We start from the raw sequence: 22,839 nt of genomic DNA on the forward strand, positions 1-22,839 counted from the left end.
ATCCTCCAGAAGGCCAAATTGGTAAGTCCAACAATTAATCATCATCAGCGTTTGGGTGTCCTCAGAGTCTAAAATAATCAGGACTTTATTTCATTCATTAACACCCTGCCATTCCATTTTTACCTGTGTTTTGATAATCTTTGTCTTCCATTTTAAATCTGCATTTTGATAATAATTGTTGAACAGCAAATTCACAGGGAAAGATGTGGCATATTTTAAGACTCTTCATGGGCAAAGCAGGTTGGGACCCAGAGTCGGAAACACAGCACAGAACCAATAGCTCCTGCAAGTCCAATCTAGGACTCTAACCCCAGCCCCCATTAAAAGGATCCTCTGAGGGAAACCCTGAAACAAGTGAGCACACTAGGGCTTGGGGATCTAAAAGCTGTCTTGTCTGGGCTTTAGAAACTGAGCTGGAGCTACCCCATAGCATCAGCCTATCACTATTCCTCTTAGAGATTTAGAGATTTGAAGTATAATATCAGCTCACTTTCCCAAAGCATATCAACAGCTATTTCTCAGCAAAATGCTCTGTTAAAGGATCAAGTTTAACTTACTGACCATTCTGCAAGAACCTCCCTGCGCAGAATTAGAATGAGAAGGGAGGAGAGGGCTGTAGGTATCATACAACAGCCAGAATTGGTGATGGTGGTGGTGAGGGAACCCAAAGGAAAATGCATAAAACATTTGGGAGTAAGATAAACAGCTACGGGAAAAACCCTATTCACGGAATCCTTTCCTCAGTTTATTTTTTAATTTAATTTTATCTTTTGAAGATTAGCCCTGAGCTAACATCTGCCACCAATCCTCCTCTTTTTGCTGAGGAAGACTGGCCACGAGCTAACATCAGTGTCCATCTTCCTCTGCTTTATATGTGGGATGCCTACCATAGCATGGCGTGCCAAGTGGTGCCATGTTCACACCTGGGATCCGAACTGGCGAACCCCCGGCCGCCGAGAAGCAGAACGTGCGCACTTAACCGCTGCGCCACTGGGCCGGCCCCTCCTTTCCTCAGTTTAGCTTCACAGTGATGGGCTGCAATGTAGTGCAGCTTTTTCGATGTTACTTTACAGGGGTAGGAAAGGAAACTTTCCTGGGACTCCATACCACTGTGTCTCTGTTTCATTAGACAGAGGCAGCAGAAAGCTGAACTATAGGCATCTTGTAACAATAAACTCGACAGAACTGTATAAGGCCCAGGAAGCAGACTGCTGAAAATGATATTCCCAGGCCCATCAGATCTGAGTAGGCAGCCATGCTGCTTCTTAAAAATGTCCAATTCCGAGGCCGGCCCCGGGACCGAGTGGTTAAGTTCGTGCGCTCCGCTTAGGCAGCCCAGGGTTTTGCCGGTTTGGATCCTGGGCGTGGACATGGCACTGCTCATCAAGCCATGCTGAGGCGGTGTCCTGCATGCCACAACTAGAAGGACCTCTGCTAGAATATACAACTATGTACCGGGGGGCTATGAGGAGAAGAAGAAAGGGGAAAAAAAGAAGATTGGTAACAGATGTTAGCTCAAGTGCCAATCTTTAAAAAAAAAAAAATGTTCAATTCCTGTACACGTGACTTTTTAATAGTTTGGTTCCAGAGGGTGTTTTGGAGTGTTATAAATGGAAGCTGGAAACCTGAGTTCACACCTTACTCTAGTATTAATGGGGCTTTATCCAACTAGCTATTCCTCACTGCTTGGTATCCCTGCCTTACGATAGAAGACAAGCTACTTCCCCCTTAATTTACTAGAATGCAGTAATGCACCCTTTCTTTCTCTTTTTTTAAAACTAGGTACAAAATCTTTAGAAATCATTCATAGCATGCTTGTAATCCTTGGGGGCTGCTCCTTCCCTACACTCTCCTGTATTGGAGAGGTTACGTTATAATAGAATAAATGCCTGCTAGGATTAGACCTGAGTTTTACGGAAGGAAGTCAATACACTTCACTTCTCTGAGCCTCAATTTTGTCAACTACTAGAAGGAAAAAATAATTCCATTCCTACATATCTTGTAGGACTGTTGTAGGACATGCTCATTATTCATGCATGCCAGTATTCACATACATATGTATGTATTTATATCCTGCCTTCCCTCAAAAGGACTTAATGTAGCTTATAAAAGTGAGAAAAGAAAAAAAAAAGATAAAATGAATTAAAAGTGAGCAAAAAATAGGAAAGAAAAGGAAAATATGGTAAAGAAAGTGGAGTGAAGTCAGCAGTAAGCTTGGTACACAAAATGCCCACCATAAAACCTTATACACTTGTTAGAGACAGGCCATATGTTTGGCTCCAGGCTTTTTAAGAGGCAACACAGAGGGGAAAATAATAAACTATAAAATACAGTAACCATAATATAAAAACAAACTAATTGCTTAAGAAAAGTACAATTATTCCTAATATGGAGACCAAAGAGAAAACTTTCCTGAGGATTTTTTACAGGTGGAAGATTGAAGAATAATATAACAAACCATGTCTGTGAAGTAATCAGAGATGGACTTTTTTGTGTGTGTGTGTGAGGAAGATTGGCCCTGAGCTAACATCTGTCAATCTTCCTCTATTTCGTATGTGGGATGCCACCACAGCAAAGCTTGATGAGTGGTGTGCAGGTCCACCCCTGGGATCCAAACCTGTGAACCCTGGGCCACTGAAGAGGGTGGGCGAACTTAACCACTACACCAGTGGGCCAGCCCCAACAGAGATGGATTTTATGGTAGTCGTACTCTATATAAAATGTTAATCATGAACATTATTATTATTATTACTGTAAGATAAATAAGGTAGCTATGTCACTTACCTGTCCAGTCTCTGTTTTTTCACTGCACCATTTTCCCAGATCAATCAGGCACTTATCTTGGAGGGCAGGATCCAGCTTCACATCCATGGCACGTTGATGTAGGATCCTTTGGACTTCAGCTCGGCACTCCCGTGAGAGCTACATGAGAAACAACAGTAAAATACTTTAAAGGTATCAAAACCAAAAGAAAAAGACATTAAACAAAGCAAATCTGTTGTCAGGAAACTAACAGATAACTTTATAGTTAGTTGAACCAAACTTTATACCTCGAATCTCTTCTAGAATAAGAATTAAATGTTTCATGAGGCTCTAAAAACCTCTGTCTCTATAAATGAGATTATACACTCAGCATTTTCTAATATACTATATGAAACAACATTCTTTTCTCAGGATATCCTGATATAAAGTGAACTGGATTTGTTGCGGTTAACTTACAGAGTTTTGTGTTTAGCAAAATTAATTTGCCACTACCCTATGAATAAAGAGTAGAATGCTTGATCCGATTCAGGAGAGAATACACACTTGGGTCAGGAGAAGTGAGTTCAAATTTACCTAAACTCGGAAGAAGCAGGCAACAGTTACTATAGGTCAGGACTAGGCTCTTCTAGACGATTTAGGGAAAATTAGCAGAGGGTGAAACAGACGAAAATTAGTTTATTTGGTAGGGTTGTGAGAAAGCTGTCATTGCCAGGTACAGTCAGTCTCTCTTTCCTAAAAAGCCAACACAGCTGGGGTGAGGGAAGGGACGAGAGCAACTGCTTCATGAGAATGGGGTTTCCTTTTGGAGACATGGAAATGTTTTAGAAGTAGAGCTGGTGGTTGCACAACTTTGTGAATCTACTAAATGCAACTGAATTTTTCTCTTTAAAATGGTTAACTTTATGTTATGCAAATTTCACTTCAATTTATAAAAGTATATTTTTTATACTTTTTTAGTATATTTTTATACTTTTTTAGTATATATTTACATACTATTTATATACTATATTATATATATTTAGTTAATATTTTTTAGTATATTTTAAAAAAAGACATCATACCAGATTCCAACCCTTTCTTCATTACAAGAGAAGGAACTTTCTACTATAGTGACTACCAAGATGCCAGGATTTAGGAGTGCCTTTGATTAATAAGAGGCTCATTATATGGAGGAAAAAGTAACAACAAATTCCCATATTTTTTTACACAGTAGTAGAAAACCTGGGTTAAGACCACAGTAACTGACGTACGACATTTCTTTCTGTTTGGGTCTCCTCATTCTGAATCTTAAACAGTCAGACTTTTGCATTGAACTCAGAGGGGTATTTGTAAACATGCATGTGAAATAATACCCTCCCTATTTTCTGTAACAAATGCAGGACTGAAATGCAATGGGATATCTCAGAAGGCTTAAAAAGGCTACCATGGAGAGCAAGCAGCACATCAGTGTGACAATGGAAAGCAGCAAATTTTGCTGGAGAGCCAAGCACACACAAATACCCCAACAAGAAGTAGCAATCAGGTCAAATGCCAAGAGATTAGGTATGGAGGTTTCTGCTCCAACTGGAGTACTGTCAGGGAGGCCTCATTCCCATAGGCATTAGTGCTCTGCTATCAAGGGCAGAAGCCTAAAGACCATTTGTATCCTGGCTAAGAGCTTCTAATGGATCTTTAAAGCTAAATAAAGTTAGATGAACAGAATTTAATTGTCTCTTTGTGATTTAGATTCTGGTAATTTTAAGAAAAAAAACTGGAAATGTCCCGATTCACTTTGTTAAAAACATAAAATCAGACAGAAAGAAGCTGGAGAACAACTCTGTGCACGTTCACTGAATGAAAAAGTTGCTAGTAGTGCAGTAACCTTCCCTGCCCAATATACTAAGTCTTCCTAGGATGACAAAATCAGAACAACATATAGCAAACTAATTAAAAACCAAATGACAATAAGAAGAAATGAAGTCAATATTGAGTGCATACCCTCCGGCCCTGTTCCTCAGTGCGGTAGGCGTGTCTATATAAGCAAGAGAACACAGCTCCAGGAGGCATAAGTTCACTGGTTTCATTCCAACCGTGAGTGTGGCAAAGACGAGATGCATCTCCCTGGCACTTGCGGTATAAGACAGGGTCCAGCCTATAAGGTTAAGAGTTAAAAGATAATCACTCTTACTATACTTTTCCTTCTAAGACATGCTAAGGGTTTTTACAAGGTGCTTGCTTGTGTACTCATTGGTAACCACCTCCAGGGTAGTGGAGACAGCAGGCAAGCAAAAGTACATTGCTGAATTTTGTTCTTCACGAACACATGGTGTTTGTCAACCTTAATACAGAAGATTTAAGCTCTACCTTAAAGATATTATCTTGGCTATGTAAGGCACAGAATAGTACAATACTACACTTAGCACTAACATGCCCTGGCTGAAACAAGAAAATAAGGTTTTAGCTACCATCAGGCAATTCACAACTTTTCATTCAATACTTTTTTCTAAGTATGAATAAAATTCAATCCTACCTGATATACTGGATTCAATAAAATCAGGAAATGGCAAGATAAACAGAATCTCCCACTCAACTTCCTTTCTAGTAACACTGTTGCTCTTCTTTTCCCCATGCAAGGTAAGGCAGTTATATTTTCAGCATACCTGAATAAGCGTATCAATTTAAAAAACCTGACATTTGGGGCCTGCCCCGTGGCCCAGTGGTCAAGTTCACACGCTCCGCTTTGGCGGCCCAGGGTTTCACCGATTCGAATCCTGGGCACGGACATGGCACCGCTCATCAGGCCACGCTGAGGCGGTTTCCCACATATCACAACTAGAAGGACCCACAACTAAAATATATACAGCTATGTACTGGGGGGATTTGAGGAGAAAAAAAAAAAGAAGATTGGCAACAGTTGTTAGCTCAGGTGCCAATCCTTAAGAAAAGAAACCCCTGACATTTAATTTAGACTCTGGAGACAGTGGATCAGGCAATGAGCCTGCTGCTTCTCCAAATTAGGCCAATGCATGCTTAATTCTGTCCATGTTACAATGTCAACTTTGGGAAGGGCTATTTAAGGGGAGGAGAAAAGTTAGTATTTAATGAGCAGCTTGTAAGACTGTGAAGCATCTTTAGATCATGGGTGAAGGAATTACAGAAGAGGAAAAAACATGACTTTTTCAGGCAGTAAACTCTTTGCTATTTCAGTCTAGATGGCCCGGGTAAGCACAGGGAAATTCCTACACAGTTTTCTGTAGTCCTTTCCAGAGCTAATTTGAGGGAACAGAAATAGAAACACATTGAATCCTCAAGTATTCTCTTTCCAGTAAAGTATGTGGGTAAAACATATAGTAATCTCCAGAAAAAGTTAATGACCAAAGTACAGTGGCTGAAACAACTGAATCAGGAAGCAGCTGAACTTGGGATGCAGGAGGAGCAGACTGATCAGGTACTGGCGGCTTCGAAGGGGAAGGGAAAATGAGACATGGAAAGAGGAGGGGATTGAAGCCAATAAATTATAGAGATTCTGAGTGTAATATAGATACTTCTCCTATTTCACTTCTCCTCTTTTTTCCAGCTAACAGGATGAGAAAAGAATCAAATTGTCACTTATTGGTAAGAGCCTCTTAAGACAGAATAAATTCAATAACTTAGAATAGTTAAAGAAATAGCAAATTCCGTGTGGTAATGGATTATAATTAGTCTTTGGGTGGTGAACATGATGTAATCTACACAGAATTCAAAAAATATTATGATGTACATCTGAAAATTATATAATGTTATAACCCAATGTTACTGCTATAAAAACAAAAATTAAAATAAAAAAAGGAAAAAAATAAAAGCAATCAAAAACAAGAAACAGCAAATTCCCATACTGAGTGCAAATCAGTAAGAATAAAAATGTGCTATTATCGTCTTAAAGACATATCTGAAGATGCTTCTGCTGCCCCATAGGTGCCCAAGCTCTTTCTAGACGATGTTTGTGGTATCAGAAGCATCTGACCCTGACTTCCAAAGTAGTAGTGAACACGGGCACTGGGGAACAGACCTGCAGGACGGTGTCTGCCTTTAAATACTGAGGTTTTTCAGGGGACCGGAGTGTTGTCAGCTATCCTAGAACTTAATAAAAACAAATTCCTACCGATTATCTCAAAAAACACCAGGGATACTGGCGACACAGGAGAACAGGCTGAGGCTTACGCTTACTCTGGCTTCAAAATACTCACTTCCAATCACGGGAGATGAAATATTGCAGCTCTAAGAGACGGTGTTCACAATCTTCCACCATTTTCTCTGTGTATAAATGTTCCATCAGGCATGAGAGGATCCTGGGCATAAAATAGGGGTGAAATTGTAACAAAGGAAAGAAGAGTTCTGACAACAGGTTCTGAACTCTTGCATCAGTATTTCCTTGGTCTGTGGGAAAAGCCATTTCACTATTTTCCTAGGGCAATCAGGAGTTTACTCTTCTGAGAATCACTCAAATTAACCCAGCCTGACAGTGATTATGGCTTCTATCAACTTCGGAGCCACTCAGCACTTAGGACTCAGCTTGCATAAGATCTGCATGCACCTGCTTTATTTTTAACTGTTTATTATGAAAATTTTCGAACACACACAAAAATAGAGAATCATATACATCCACCTTCCATTCCTATAGCTTTATCAACCTATGGCCAAGTTTGTTTTAGCTCTATATCCCCTCACTGATGTTTTACAGCAAATCCCAGATACCATATCATTTCATTTGTAAATACTTCACCATATTTCTCTATGATAGGAGAACACAATCCTATTATCCACCAAAATAAATCAATGAAAATCATTAAATATCCTATCAGTTTTCAAATTTTTCCAATTATCTCATGCCTTTTTACATCTTTGTTCAAAGTGGGACTCAGAAAAGGTCCACACACACTACATTTAATTGATAGTATCTCAAATCTATTTAATCTGTAGCAGTTCCCTCTTTCCTCCCTCTCAACTGGCCCCTTCATGGCTGGTGCAATTATTTTCATATTGGTAAATATTCTTAATTAGTCTTAAGAGTGTTTGTCTATCTCCTCCAACTACACAAAGAGCTTTAAGGAAGAAGACCTTTTTTAAATCCCCTACCACAGTATGAACAGTAGGAGTGCATGAATAGCAGAATGATGATAAACATGGACTGCATTGCTTTTATTGATGGGTACTGCCAGCTGCAGGTTATAAAGATTTTTGCAGAATTGGAAACCTGTTCTTACTTGCAACCTGTTTCTAAAAGCTGTTTGTACATCATATGGAATAAAACTAATGCATGAGATACAAATACTTTATTACAGCATTGTACAGCTTTCCTGGATCTTGGATGCAACTTCAGAGCTCATTTTGTCCATTATTACTCCCTCTAACCATCACATTTTTTTCATTTCAATAATTAATTACTTTCTATCTAATGATTATTGAGTAGTCAATGTATCCAAGTTAATATACAAATGAAAAATACAGAGCCAAAGCATGTGTCACTCTTTATCCTGAGAGTTTCTCTATCTCATTTTTATTTGACCATTAAATGGAATTATTCAGTGACCTAATGTATAGGCCCATATATGGTCAGTCAATGTCAACAAATATCATCACAATTCTCGGTCTAGGTGTCTCTACAGTGTGGATGAGGCAGAGCCGAAGTCTCAATTCCAACAGTAGTTTTAACAAAAGTTGGTATGTGTTCCTGTTTAACAAAATTTCAGTTAAGATGTTAAACCATCCAAAAGTCATTTGAGGGAATGTTCCCTGAGCTGCCCTGCCAAATATAATAAAATATAATATGGATAAATAGCACAAATAAGATAACCTACATTGGGTCTCCTGATCTGATGTGTTTGCAGGCTGTCTGTATTACAGATTCACAAGCTTCATTCAGAGCTCTATCAATGCGGTAATCTGCACCAGGATCAGTCTCTTGAATCAATGTTTGAAGCTGGATTAAAAAAAAAAAGTTAAGAAAGAAAGCCACTTACACATTAGGGAAGAGCAATATCACATCTTCACGCAATCAGTTACTCAGTTTGGTATATCACAATGTACTCTCAATAAGGTCCTACGATTGTCACTGGCCAAGCTCAAGAGCTGTTGCCAAAAACTTTCCAACTGGTTTCTCTCCCTTGACTGCAAATTCTTCTGTTTAAGTCAAAGTGGGGGTTGCTTGCCTACCTGTCTGAACCATCTCTAGATATTTGCAAAACAAAAGGTCTTTACAATGTAAAGTCTGCCTCTTTCCTCACATCTAGGCAGATATCTATCTGGTAATTGGTCTACTAAATCTGACACTCAGGGCCAAGCCAGAATTGGGCGAGAAGAGTAAAGAGAAGACATTTCCAGTTAGAGACCTAATTTGGTCAAAGGAATCTAGAATTTGAATTTTGCTGCAAGGACACTCGCATTACAACAGGCGTACTTTGCTTTATTAAAAACAGATGTGAGATTTCATTTAACTTGCAAGAAATATCAATTACAAAAAACAAGAATATGGTACTTATAATTTCCTATTTTTCCTCACTGTCTTTTATACAACCTAGAGGAAAACTAGAACTTGCCCATTCAAAGTATACAGAAAAATACTTGCGATTATGCAGTTGAAAATGAGAATAATTTCTTTAAGATTTACTTTTGCTTGGTCCATACTTTGTCAGGGAATAAAGTGAAAGCATGATAAAATGTGCCTTGGATTCTTTTTTTCTGTGTTTGAGAAGAAAGCAGTGGGAGCGCAGAGGAAAAAACTCTAAATTAAGAATCAGAAGACCTGAGTTCTATTAATAGTTCCGGCTCTGCCACATAGATACCAGCTTTGAGAACATGAACAAGTTGATTAACCTCTAAGCTCCAGTTTCTTTTACTGCAGAGGATTATAAGAAAGAGTGGTATGGAGGAGAAAGTTATATAAACTGTAAAGTATTTTACAGACGTAAAAGATCACTGTTACTACAGATGGGTAGCAGATGGTGTTTTGGGGTGGGAATCTTAAATAACCGAAAGTAAATCTGAAAACTACTAATTCTTCTGGTTCCTTTACCAAGTTAAAGAATTGGAGCCCTTCTTGTGTCGTAGATTTAGCCTCTGAAGAGGCCTTCTCTGATCCTCATACACTTGACCTGCGATCCCACAGGGGCTCCTGTGAAAGCAATGATCCCATCACATATTGATCAGAGAACACAGATCAAAAGGAAATGGAGAAAGAAAACTCTGTCTATCCCAAAAGAAGTCAGCAATTAAGATGAGAGAAGCATGAAGGACTTCCAATATTTTGGGATGGAAGTTATTTGTACCAGTTCTTGGTGGCAATTTGGAGAAGCTAGAAAATGCTGTGGTTAGTTAGGAGGAAGATTATTGTCAAATGACTACCAATTTTAGTTATGATGTTTGCTAACAAAGACTAAAATATTTACATCTTTTTCTGAGGGAAGTTATAAGCATCATGGGAATCTGGAAGTCACTGCAAAAACTGTATCAGTTAAATATCCATGACTGACAGGTGAACTTTGAGAATTCTCAATGAATGCAGACTGCAGGTCCTAAAAGGAGACAATGAATGCGCTATAGACTCTAGTAGGCTAATGGCTCAAGGGATCACAGCTACTCCCACTCTTGAATCCAGTGACAACAGTCTGGGAAATAAACACTAAGAACGTGAATTGCTACATGATAATACGTCTATTCTAGCCCCTAACTGCTTAGGAAAAACCTGGGAAAATGCTTCCAAGAAATGATTAATCTAAAGAATAGCCTGGGCAGTCACCTTTGGCTTGGGAGAGACTGGGCCCAGACTCGTTCAACCATAACTGAAGAGAATTTAATAAGTTCACGATTACGGTGCATTTGGAAGATAAGATGATTAAGATAATAATTATCATTATGCGTCACAGTTTACTATTTGTTGAGAGATCACTAAATCAAAGTATCACCAAGCAGAGAACAGGAAAAATTAATGGTCAACCACAGACAGGTATGAAAGTCTACTGGATCAAGGAAGAAAATTGAAAAAGAAAGAAATCCACTCAAAATAAATTATTTCTAAACATTCCTCCACTTGATGACGGCTAATGTAGTAGAAGACTAAGGAAGATTTTCTTCTTATTCCTTCAACTGTTTTGAGCAAAGGCTAAAAAACCATGGGTCTATAAAAAACAAAATAAAGTGTTTGTTTCCCACTTGGCTAAAACTTAATGTGGTCAAAACTACATATTTCACTATTTGAGGCTAACCTCTAGGTTTGGGAAAGCACTTTTCTTCTGCACACAAAGGAAGAGGTGGGTGGTACTTATTTACCTTTCAGGTTGAGTCACCAGCTCTTTTAATAAGCTAAATTTCAAAAAGCCTTGGAGGTAAACTAGATGCCTCAAAATAAAGTCAAACCAATGTATTTTCTTTTTTCTATAACGTTAGTACAAGTGTAGCCTCAGTCCCCTTTCCACGCCACATTAAGGATGAAATGCAAATATAGAATGTCTTGATTCATTCTTGGGCTGGGGCCCAGGCACATACATTATCACAGAGGCTTCCTAGCACAGTAACCAGCAAGGACTGCTCCTGAGGAAGACTCCTTCTGCTACACTTGGTATTTTGGAGAACAGGCTACATTTGTCTATTTTTCCTACCACGGCATGTAAAAGTTACTGTCTACTCTGGGTCAGGGTATTAGAAGCTAAAATGAAATTTTACTCCACATCAAAATTTTATGGAAACTTTATGTTTCAGACTGTAAAATTCTGATTTTACATAATTAGCAAGAAAATAAAATTCAAGTAATAGTCAATTTTAATAAAAATGCTAAAAACAAAAGACTAATGAATAGTGGTTTTCTAAAGTTTCACTGAGAGAGAGGCACAACTTTCTAATTTAGGATAGAAAGGTAAACTATATCTTTTGTGCTTCCTAAGGAAAAGTATAGGAAAGTATGGGGTACATTGTACAGGGTACTGCTGTTGCATTTGGTATTGTAAATTGTTCAAAGATTCTTATTCAGGAAAAAGTAATAAACATGGACAATGGCAATGAAATAGATGCACTGTATCTATAATATTTTGTTAAATTTATATTATGTACCTGATCTGTAGTTATTCAATTGTTTATGAACCCTGGGATCAAGAATAACTTTATTTTATCAAGCAAACTATGCTAATTTTCTCCAACTATCTTTATAGAACTGCTGACTGTAGAGTCTGGAGGTAGAGAAAGAAAGACCCTTCCACGCATAGTTGCCCTACTCTAACAAGAAAAAATGGTGTGATTTTGAAAATGACACGCTTTCTTGATCCTCAGGTCAGGAATTCACACCATGCTGCACATCAGTAACAAAAAGAAACATAAAACTTCAATTCATTTCAGCTCTCCTTCAGCCTCAACTCAATCAAACCTATTTAGACAGGCAAATTCTCTTTTGGTGGAAGAACTTCTCTGATTTACCAGAACCTGGTTTGCCCTGATTCTGGATTTAGTAAATTCAATCTAGCAAGTTACCTTTTCTTTAAAAACTCTAGCAAACAATGCATTTTATCTATTTCTTTAAGTATATAGCTCGTTTTATTGATTATGAGCTCAAACTTCTGCTCTGCAGAGAATTCCACATTCTTACTAAGATACGCCTGAAGAAACAACATTCCATGTCTGGTTCCTAGTAGCTAATGTTCACTGTGATGTCATAACGATCCCGATAAAGTAAGTTGGGATCGTGTCAGGAAGAGGTTCCTCAGCTGATAAAGTGTGACATTCAAAACGGCAGTAGAAATTTTTTCCTTACCGCTTGTTGGCAGTTCATGCCAACATTCCCTTTCTCGCCCCGAACTACTTTCATCAAACAATGCAGGGTTCGCCCTTTTCGATGCAATCCAGAACAGTGGTGTTCAATCTCCCCCCGACAGCTCAGGATGATCTCAGGGCTCAAGGAAAAGTCTTCCATCAACATGCGTCGGTAATCCAACATCTCCCCCTGGCACTCACTGCTCACTTGTCGCCCTAAGTTAGGATTTAAGCCAAAACATTATGGAGGCGAGCATTAGAATCAGATATCACCACATATTAAAAGAACACGTTTTTCCCTAGAATATACTATACCAGTCATGCTATTATCTAGACTGAAAGGCTTGAACTTTAGCAAAAGCTTTATAAGCATAAAATGAATTTAAGACTCCAGGGACTAGCGTTCATCTTGTCGGTGTTCTGCATTATACAGATTTTATACTACTGAACTAATAATGCAAATGTTTTGTCAATGGAAGGCTTATTAATAAGATAACTATTGGGGTAAAGATGAAAGCCAAGAATAATCCCTACTGGCTGGCCTACACAGTTAAAGCTTGTGGAAAAGACTCCATTTGAAATATTCACTACAGCTCCCTGCCTCCCTTGAGCTGTAAATGTCAAGTGAGAAACTTAAGAAATTTTTTAAAAAACAGCTGTACTGAGGTTTAACTGACATATAATAAACTGTACTTTTAAAATATACAATTGGACAAGTTTGACATATATACATCGATGAAACCATCACCACAATCAAGATAATGACCACCACATCCATCAACTCCAAATGTTTCCTCATGCTCCTTGAGACTCCTTCTCTTCCCCACCCACCCCACCCCCAGTCAACCACTGATCTGCTTTCTGTGGCTACAGATCCGTTTACGAGTTTGCATTTTTTAGAAGTTTATATACACGGAATCAAACGGTAGGGACTCTTTTTTGTTTAACTCCTTTTCCTCAGCATAATTACTTTTAAGATTCATTCATGTATCAACAGTTTATTTTTTTTTATTGCCAAGTAATATTATTCCATTATGTGGATATATTATACTTTGTTTATCCCTTTAATTGTTGATGGACATTTTGGTTATTTTCAATTTGGGGCTATTACAAATAAAGCTGTTATGAATATTCCTGTATAAGAGTTTATATGGACATATGCTTTCGATCTCTTGGGTAAATACCTAGGAGTTACATGGCTGGGTCATATGGTAGATGTATGTTTAACTTTGTAAGAAACCAGCAAACTATTTTCCAAAGTAGTTGTACCATTTTAAAATAGCATCAGCAGTGTATGACAGTTCCAGTTCTTCCACAGCCTACCAACACTTAATATGGTCAGTCTTATTTTAACATTAGCATTCTATATAACTTTTCTGAATTATCTATTCATATCCTTTGGCCATTTATTTACTGAGCCTTTTGGTGTTTCTTGTTAATTTGCAGTTTAAGGACATTCACTTTCTATTTTTAAATACCAAAATTAGATTACATTATGCATATCATTTTATAATATGCTTTTACTAGTCAATAATCCCCACCTTTTCATTTCAGGAAAATTTCATCTAACACCTAGACCATAATCAAAATTCTCCAATTGCCTCCAAAATGTCCTTTGTTTGGCACTCAATCTATTGCTTTTAAGCTTAGGTGTCTTTGACTATCCAGATATGAAAAAAAAATTTCATCAAAAAGCTCTGAGTTTTATTTAATGATCGATTTTTTTCCCACTTTTTAATCACTAACCAATTGTCCCAGCACCATTTATTCAACATCAGCTACGAATTTCACTTTTACAGATTATAGCCAATATTAAGAAAGACAATCCTGACCTTCTATACATCCTTGTTGGTTCCTTTGTCAGAGATTGACTTTTAGACTAAATAGACCATGAGTCTGACCTTGTGGGGTAATCTTTTACTCCTTTGCTGTTTAATTTCTTGATATCATCACTGTCATAATAATAACAGTATCTATCACTTATTGTATATTAAGTGCTATGCCAAATTACTTCATTCAGTCCTCACAAGAACTCCTTAACATAAGTAATGTTATTCTTGTTCTATACATAAGGAAAATGAGGTTTGGAGAGATTAAGAAAGATAAGCGATGGTCACCCAGCTAGTTAATTTGGTGACAGAGCCATAATTCGCAGCTGTGTCCCTCTGGCCCAAAGCTGATGTGGTAAATCATTACACGGCCCTGACTCTGCTAGAAACGCTGTGTGAGAGGCAGTTTAAAAATTAAGATATTTGGGTTTGAGAAATATAACTTACTTCTTAAAAGGCAAGACGGGATGTAAAAGAAAAACAAAATTGGGATTATTGAGCTAAGAGAAAGGGCCTTCAATCATGCTTCGGGACCCCAACCCTTCAGCCTAGAGTTATGCTCCTGCGTCACAATGCACAGGTGCAGTCAAAAGAGTAAATATAGGAGGAAACTATCCAAAAAGGAATGAAATGGATAAAAAGAAACTGACTCTCACCTCTATGTACAGCTGACTCCAGACACATCAGAAGGTAGGAGAGCCTAGCTTCCCGGGATCGAGGAAGGTTTTCCACATTACACCGGTATTTCTTCAAGTCACTCTTACAGGATTTGGCCAATGAATAACTGACTTTATAATCCTGGGCAATCAGCTTTTGGCGCGTTGTTAGTGCTTCTCGACACTGAGGGAAGGGTGCAGCAAGAGAGTTGTAAGACCACCCAAGTGGCTCAGCTGTTCATATGTACCTCCAAGACAAGCAGAGCTTGTGGCCAAGTATAGTCAACCACCGTGGTTATTACAAAATGGCTACCTTTAAGTTTGATTAAAATTGAGCACAAGTAGGCTAGAGTAGGTGGCAAGAGGAAGGGGTAAATGGGTGGGGCACCCTGGAATTCTACAGTGAATTGCTGACTGTTGTAGCAATAGCAGCTGTCCTAAACACATAAATATTTGGTAGATTTTAATACATTAACTTGACAAAATATTCTTTTCCTCTTCAGTAATATCCTAAAAATAAATTTCACCAGAATCAAAGTGGTAACTGCCACAACACTCTGCAAATTCCATTCTATACTTTTTAAACATAATTAATCAATAGTAAATAATATAAAGAATCGAAATGAAAAACATTTCCTCAGCACAGGAAAGTAAATGACAGGATAGCAAAACAAAAATAATCACTTTTAAAGTCATAAAAGACTCCTGCATTCATCCAGGAACAGAGGACTAACGGTAATGAGAATGCTTAATGAGACAGCTGCTGAAAGACGAAATCACTAATTATCTATGAAGCACATTGGTTTAGTTAGTATAAACTTCCTGAATATACAGGGATGGCTTCAGTGTGATTTTGATATAAAATTCTCCAATTCTACCCCCTAAATTGATTTCCAGTTAGCTTCCCACTGTCTAGATATCACAAAAAGCATCATTTTCTTGGTTTAAGTGAAACACGCTTTGGTTCCCTACTAAAAGCCTAGTATCTCACCTCTGAGAAGGATAAGCTTTATCAGTCCTTTATATTTTAGTATGAGTTTACAAGACTATTTTTGAGGGGATTTGAGAAAGCTTTTACGAAATGAATAAAACATTGGTTTCAAAGTAATGCTTACCTTTTCACTCATGGATTCTTCAAATTTATGGTTAAAGAGGCACTTATACACTCTGCCTTCACCAGCTTGCGTCTGTAAGATGGAACATCCTCATCATTATCAGCATTATTAGCTAAGTAGTTATGCTGGGCATTATCCACAATCTTATAGAGAACTTTGTGTTAAATTATTATAATGATGCGTACTTTTGAATGAACAGAAATGCAGTAGCCTTTGAAAGAAAATAGTGATTGCAGTAAAGATGAGAAAAATTTTCCCATGATGTTTGTCTACTGTCACTTGTTCCCAGATATACCGTTAATTAGAGAAGCAAGAGAAATGTCAGTGAGTCTTCCTTCTCACAACTTTATGCTAGAGTCAGTAAAACTCATAATCAGTGGCTCTGATGGTTAAAGCTGTTAATTCAAAACAGCAGGCAGAGTGGGAGTTTACACAAGTCACTCTCAGTCCTTTGTTATATAGATGGAGATTACTCTGTTTAAAGTGCTGGAAAGTTGTTCTATAGAGTCTGCAGGTAGTAATCAAAGATTTGATTTTAAAAGTTAGCCACCTGTTTTCTTCATCTTAGCCAAAAATATAAAAATACGTAATATGGCAAAGTTTTAGCCATAGAAGAGATGTGAATGGGATTCCCTGGTAAAATACGATTCCTATAGGTAAAACAAACTTCCAAGAACTAAAATTGAGAATGAGATAAAGTAGAAAAAATAGTGTGTGGAGGTTGTCAGAAGCCAACTGTTAACTGGATGTGAAGCCACCAAGGCTGAGCATCCAATAACACTTTCTGCTATTCTGGGACCAACTCCATCTTCCATTTCAGTGGCTTTTCTACATGTGAGGGTTTGTCTTGGTTTATTGTATTTTGGCCGAGTGGTTAAGTTTGTGCTCTTCGCTTCAGCGGCCCAGGGTTTCACTGGTTCGGATCCTGGGTGCAGACATGGCAGCCGCCGCTCAACAAGCCCTGCTGAGGCGGCGTCCCACATGACACAACTAGAAGGACCCAAACTAAAATTATATACAACTATGTACTGGGGGGCTTTGGGGAGAAAAAGGAAAAAAAATTAAAAAAATAAAAATGTAAGGAGAAAAGAGGAACAGTTTCTAAGCTGACTCACATTTTCACAAAAACGCTCCCGATCATCTCGGCAAGCAAAATATAAATGCCGGTCTAAATGAAAGTCATCTGAGGACAGCTCAGCCACCCGGAGAATGGCTTTCTTGCAGAGTTCAGAGACTTGAATCTTGGGATCTCTTTCTTCTGCTTCCTTCACCAGGCCTTTCTCCAAGCATGATACCACCTCACCTTGTGAATGTGCATCCTAAAATAGCAATGATAGTAACATTTAAAAACTCTCACTGCAATGAGTTTCAAATAAACATCATTTGGTTAAAAAAAAAACCCCAACTCAACATATAGTTAACATATTGATGTTCTATTAAAAAATCAAGTGGGAACCAACTACACTGTGGAAGTTACAGAAAATGCTCTCAAAAATCTTTGGTTAGAATATAATACTTGCATGCCACAAAAGCAAATAGACATCCTCAGAAATTTAAGTATACTTTAGTTTGCACTAGAAATAGGAATTTAACTTCTTCAAGTTTAAAATGTCAGAAAAATTTAAAGAAATTACATCAGCCCAATGCTCTGATCATAGTTCATGTCAATGTTGAAATAACATTGCAGAAATCTCTCTTCATTTACTTCTAAGGGCTAGGTATTTCCCAAATAGCAGGGCTTTTGGTCAAGTTAAAACAACAGCAGACCACAAAATCCATTGAGAAAAGATGTTAGAGATCCTTTTCCTCTTTTTTCTACTCTATACTGTTCACAAAGACCCCAATATGTACAATCTGTGGTATAATACTCACTTTGATGTTTTAAATTTATCTTAATGTGATTTAACGAGATTACCACCACTTTATACAAACCGCTTTTGAGAGCTTTCCTAAAACCATCCAATTATCTTTAATAGTACTTTGCATCATTCCCATAGCAACCACAAGCATTCACTCATTGAAAATATGAGAAATTTCCCTTAAATATTTTCTATTCAAGAATCCTAATCCTCTATACTCAGAAGACATGCTTCAATAACTTCAGAGGTATAACCATTAATGTAGCAAACCAAAGTAGCAGAAAATATAGTGCTACCATTTATTTACACACATGTGCGCATAAAAAATCTTGTCACAGTAAAATACCATGTCTACAAAATCATCTGTATATAATAAAAAGATTCCTAAAACCAGGTAGAGAAACATCTACTTTAAGCAAAATTTCAATTCAACAAAAAAAGTACATAGTTTTTTCTATTTCGTTGTAATAGGATTTGTTTTATAATACATTAATTTCCAAGTATTTTCACAAGAATATTCATGTTCTCTCCTAATGTACCTGTGAAGAAAGGATAGGAATTGTGGTATCTATTACACAGATGAGTAAACAGAGGCCTACAGGAGTTTATCAACTCATCTGAGTTGCAGAATGTAAGGGGCCTAGCCAACAGTCATCATTTATTTTTCTAGACCTTGTGGTTCTACGAAACTCCTCAAATTTGTGTGTGGGTTTTGTACTTTTCCTGATGAGGGTTCCTGGCTTTTGTTAAATTTTCAAAAAGAACTGCTGACCCAAAAAAGACTAGGAGCATGCTGTCCTTGTGCCTTCCTATTCTCTATCTGCACTTTAACCTTTTTCACTTGCTGTACGATTCTAACCAATGCTTAGAAACCTGAGATCAACAAAACATTTTTTTGGAGAGTAATTCTGAACAGATAAACAAAACTCTGAGGGACAAGTGACAAAAGGATAAGGATAGAAAGAAAAGTGGACACAAACCCCAGAAATCGGAGTAAGGCTTATCTTTTCTTCCTAAATTATGAGTGACACTCAAGTTTGTCTGACTATGACCCACTTAGGAAAGGCCTAACCATTTCCACTACCCAAAGGAAAAACAAATCTGTGACAAAGACTTGGACAGAAACATACTGGTCATATACTATTTACAGTATATAAGAGATTATTATAAACAAGATTTTATGTTATAAAACAACATCCTGTACCAATTTTTAGTAGCCCATCATAATTTACTTAGATGGTCACTAGCAATTAGGTCTTAACCATATAAAAGACGTTGAAAACAATAGCATGAGAGTCAACTCTTGATTTAGATTCATTCAGCCTTTAATCTTGACACATGGTAAAGAAATGACTTCCACGTAATGAGTCTAAAATGTTTCGCTGTATACTTAGGATTTATAACTGTTCTAAATGTGCCACCAGTAAGATTAACTACTTAGGGCTATTATATTTCTTAATGGTTCTGTTTGCTTATTATTGGATTTAAGAGAGCATCATCATGGTTTGAGACTCCCTAAGGAATCTAAAATTTAATTTTAATTATAGCAATTATAGCACCACACATCAGTACTGGGCCATAATATCACCTCCATTAGACGTTTTTATTCATCACAACTTTAGACAGATAATTTTTCAAATAAAGATATTTCAGGGATCCCTCTCAGTTCCCTAGTCTCTTAAGCTTTTTGGTTCAGCTCATTTGGGGTATATAACTGAAGTGCATGCAAGTATTTGACAAAGAAGACTGGCTAATTACTGTATATGAATGAAAGCACCTGCACATTATCTATGAGAAAATAAAATTACTTAGGTTAAAAAAGTTATTAATACACAGGCTTGACATATAAATAACAAATGTTCCTGTAAATGGACTTACAATGAATTTTTAAGATTCTATTGTGGTGAGACAAATATCCGTCTTAAAACTACTGCTAGTGTTCTGATCAGTTTTTAACACTAATCTCAAAAAAGTAAGCAAGAATTCAGTTTTCATTTCTGCTATAAATCATTCTCTAGTTCACCATTTTTGGTGTCTTCTGTGATCTACCTCACCAGATAAAGAGAGAAAAGGAATGCTGAATTATTCAAAGTAGTGGGATAAAAGCAGAGAATGATAAACTGATGTAACTACTGAGTGAAAAGTATGAAAGTAGCAATAATGTGGCACGAGTCCACAACTAAGTTTCCGTATTGGAAGCCACATTCAACTTTCTCTTCAGAGGATATAAATCATTTACACTTTTACATCATAATATATTCCGAATATATGTTTTAGTAGTTCTTCTCTGTTCCTGTCTTTTTCTCTTGCTCTCTTCCCTTGTGGTTTGATGGCTATCTTTAGTAATATGTTTGATTTCTTTTGTCTTACTTTTTTGCTTGCTTATTACATGTTTCTGATTTGTGATTACCATGAGGATCTATTTAATATCCTATGTATATAACAGTCTACACCGAGTTGATACTCTTTAGCTTGACCTCTTCCTAAAAGCTCTACTTTTTCACTCCCCTCCTCCCATATTTTATGTTTTTCAAATCATATACAGTCGCTTGTTTTGTGTGTGTCCATCCATTACCCTCTTATCATTGAAATAGGTGATTTTAGTACATTTGTCTTTTAACCTTCATATCATCTTCACAGTAGTTAATCTGCTAGATTTGCTATATTTTTATCTTTACAAGTGATTTTATTGCCTGGTTGTTTTGTTGTTGTTTTGTTTGTTTTGTTTTTTGATTATTTTTTTTAATCTCTATTTGTGGTTATTGCTTTCCCACTTAAGTAAGTCCCGTCATCATTTCTTGTAGAACTGGTTTCTTGGTGATAAACTCCTTTAATTTTTGCTTGTCTGGGAAGCTCTTTATCTCTCCTTCCAATCTGAATGACAGCCTTGATGGACAGAGTATTCTTGGCTGTAGGTTTTTTCCTTTTAGCACTTTAAATACGTTGTACCATTCTCTTCTCTCCTGTAGGGTCTCGGCTGAGAAGTCTGCTAGTAGCCTGATGGGCTTCCCTTTATATGTCACTTGTGGCCTTTCTCTTGCTGCTTTTAGGATTCTCTCTTTATCCTTAATTTTGGACATTTTAATTATAATATGTCTTGGTGTGGGCCTCTTTGGGCTTATCTTGTTTGGAGCCCTCTGTGTTTCCTGAGCTTGGATGTCTGTTTCCTTCCTCAGATTAGGAAAATTTTCATCTATTATTTCTTCAAATAAATTTTCTGCCCCTTTGTCTCTCTCTTCTCCTTCTGGGACACCTATAATCCGAATGCCAGCACGCTTCATATTGTCCCAGAGCTCCCTTAGACTGTTCTCATTCTGTGTAATTCTTTTTTCTTTTTTCTGTTCTGCTTGGGTGATTTCCTCTAGTCTTTCGTCTAGCTCACTGATCCGTTCTTCTACATCCTCTACTCTGCTATTGAGTCCCTTTAGTGAATTTCTCATTTCCAGTATTGTAGTCTTCATGTCTGATTGTGTTTTTTTTATATCTTCCAGTTCTTTGCTGATGTACTCACTGTGTTCATCCAGTCTTCTCCCAATATCTGTGAGCATCCTCATGATATTTTGTTTGAACTCTTTGTCGAGTAGGTTGCTTGTTTCTGTTTCATTTAGTCCTTTTTCTGGGGTTTTGTCATGTTCCCTTGCTTGGAAAGTATTCCTTTGTCTCCTCATTATGCCTCTTTCTCTGTGCTTATTTCTACGTATTAAGTAAGTTGGCTATGTGTCCTGATCTAGGAGAAGTGGCCTTATGTACGAGATGCCTTATGAGGCCCAGCAGTGTGCTTCCCTCTCGTCACCAGTCCAGAAGATCCAGAAGTGACCCCTTTGTGGGCTACTTGTGTTCTTCTTCTGTGTCAGGGTTGCTCCCACTGCAGATACCCAGGGAGTCTAGTCTTTCCTTCCCTGGCCAGCTGTTTGTAAATCTGGTTTGGGAAGCCTCAGCACCTGTTGGCTACAAAGTCTATTAGCACACTCCTATTTCAGTTTTCCTCTTGATTGGGTTGGTACCCAGTGTAGCTGGTTGCTAGGTTCAGGGGCTTACAGTTGCTATAGGCCTCAGGCCTACATGGCTGTTGTCAGTTCTCTTAGGAGTACAGCTGAGTGGGGCTGGCCCTAGGCACAGAGCACTCAATTGTTTCAGGCTTTGGAAGGTGGGGCTGATCCTTTTCATGGCTATTTGTGAAGCACAGGTCTTCTGCCGGATAACCCTCACCCCCTACAGGACCACACACATGTCAACACAGTCCTGGTCGGTGCAAGCTTCTCAACCTCCTGGAGCGTACCCTGACACCGCACTGCAGAGGCGCCCACCTCTCCACCAATGCCCCCCCACAGTTCACCTGGTTCTCACACAGGCCCTGCCCCACAGGGGCAGACACCCTTGCCTGCCTGTGGAGGATCAAGGCACCCATTCAACCCAGGCTGAAAAGTAGCCTGAGGGCTTGCTGTTAGGTGGGGCCAGTCCCTAGGGCGAGTTGCCTGCCCTGGCTGAACTGGATGAAATCTGTGCTCTAGTGGGCGTGGCAGACCCCTGGGCTAACAGGCCAAGGGACGAACCTCAATGGCGCCCGCGCTGTCCATAGCAGCACGCCTGGACCAGCTCAGAACAATGGCCCCCACCAATGTCTCAGTCTCTGGAGAGGTCCCTCCTCTCACCAAGATGCCCCCAGAACCCATCAGGTGAGTCTTGTTTCATTAAAGGACTGTCAGCCTTCTGTCTGGTGATTTTAGGTTGCTTCAATGAGTGAGTTTGTGCATGGGCTGTTTAAGACCCGGGTCTTTTCGGCTTTCGGCAGATAGCTTCTCTGCGGGTATCCTCGCTGCGGTTAACAGCCAGCAAAGCCATACAGTAAGACCCCCGTCTCAGC

The 22,839-nt window shown here is 38.2% G+C and overlaps 1 protein-coding gene across 1 annotated transcript in view; it reads right to left on the reverse strand.

Annotated features, from left to right (window-relative positions):
* GLG1 (golgi glycoprotein 1) overlaps positions 1-22,839 on the reverse strand; it is a 155,560-nt gene that overhangs the window by 21,782 nt on the left and 110,939 nt on the right. The window contains exons 5-12 of the mRNA XM_008534104.2: positions 17,232-17,435; positions 16,117-16,188; positions 15,002-15,185; positions 12,518-12,732; positions 8,580-8,701; positions 6,969-7,070; positions 4,741-4,894; positions 2,785-2,922 (exon numbers count right to left, since the gene is read on the reverse strand). Of these exons, the coding sequence (XP_008532326.2) occupies positions 2,785-2,922; positions 4,741-4,894; positions 6,969-7,070; positions 8,580-8,701; positions 12,518-12,732; positions 15,002-15,185; positions 16,117-16,188; positions 17,232-17,435 (1,191 nt within the window). The remainder of the gene's footprint in view (positions 1-2,784; positions 2,923-4,740; positions 4,895-6,968; positions 7,071-8,579; positions 8,702-12,517; positions 12,733-15,001; positions 15,186-16,116; positions 16,189-17,231; positions 17,436-22,839) is intronic.

The sequence above is a fragment of the Equus przewalskii genome, chromosome 3, assembly GCF_037783145.1.
Source record: "Equus przewalskii isolate Varuska chromosome 3, EquPr2, whole genome shotgun sequence".
Classification (NCBI taxonomy): domain Eukaryota; kingdom Metazoa; phylum Chordata; class Mammalia; order Perissodactyla; family Equidae; genus Equus; species Equus przewalskii.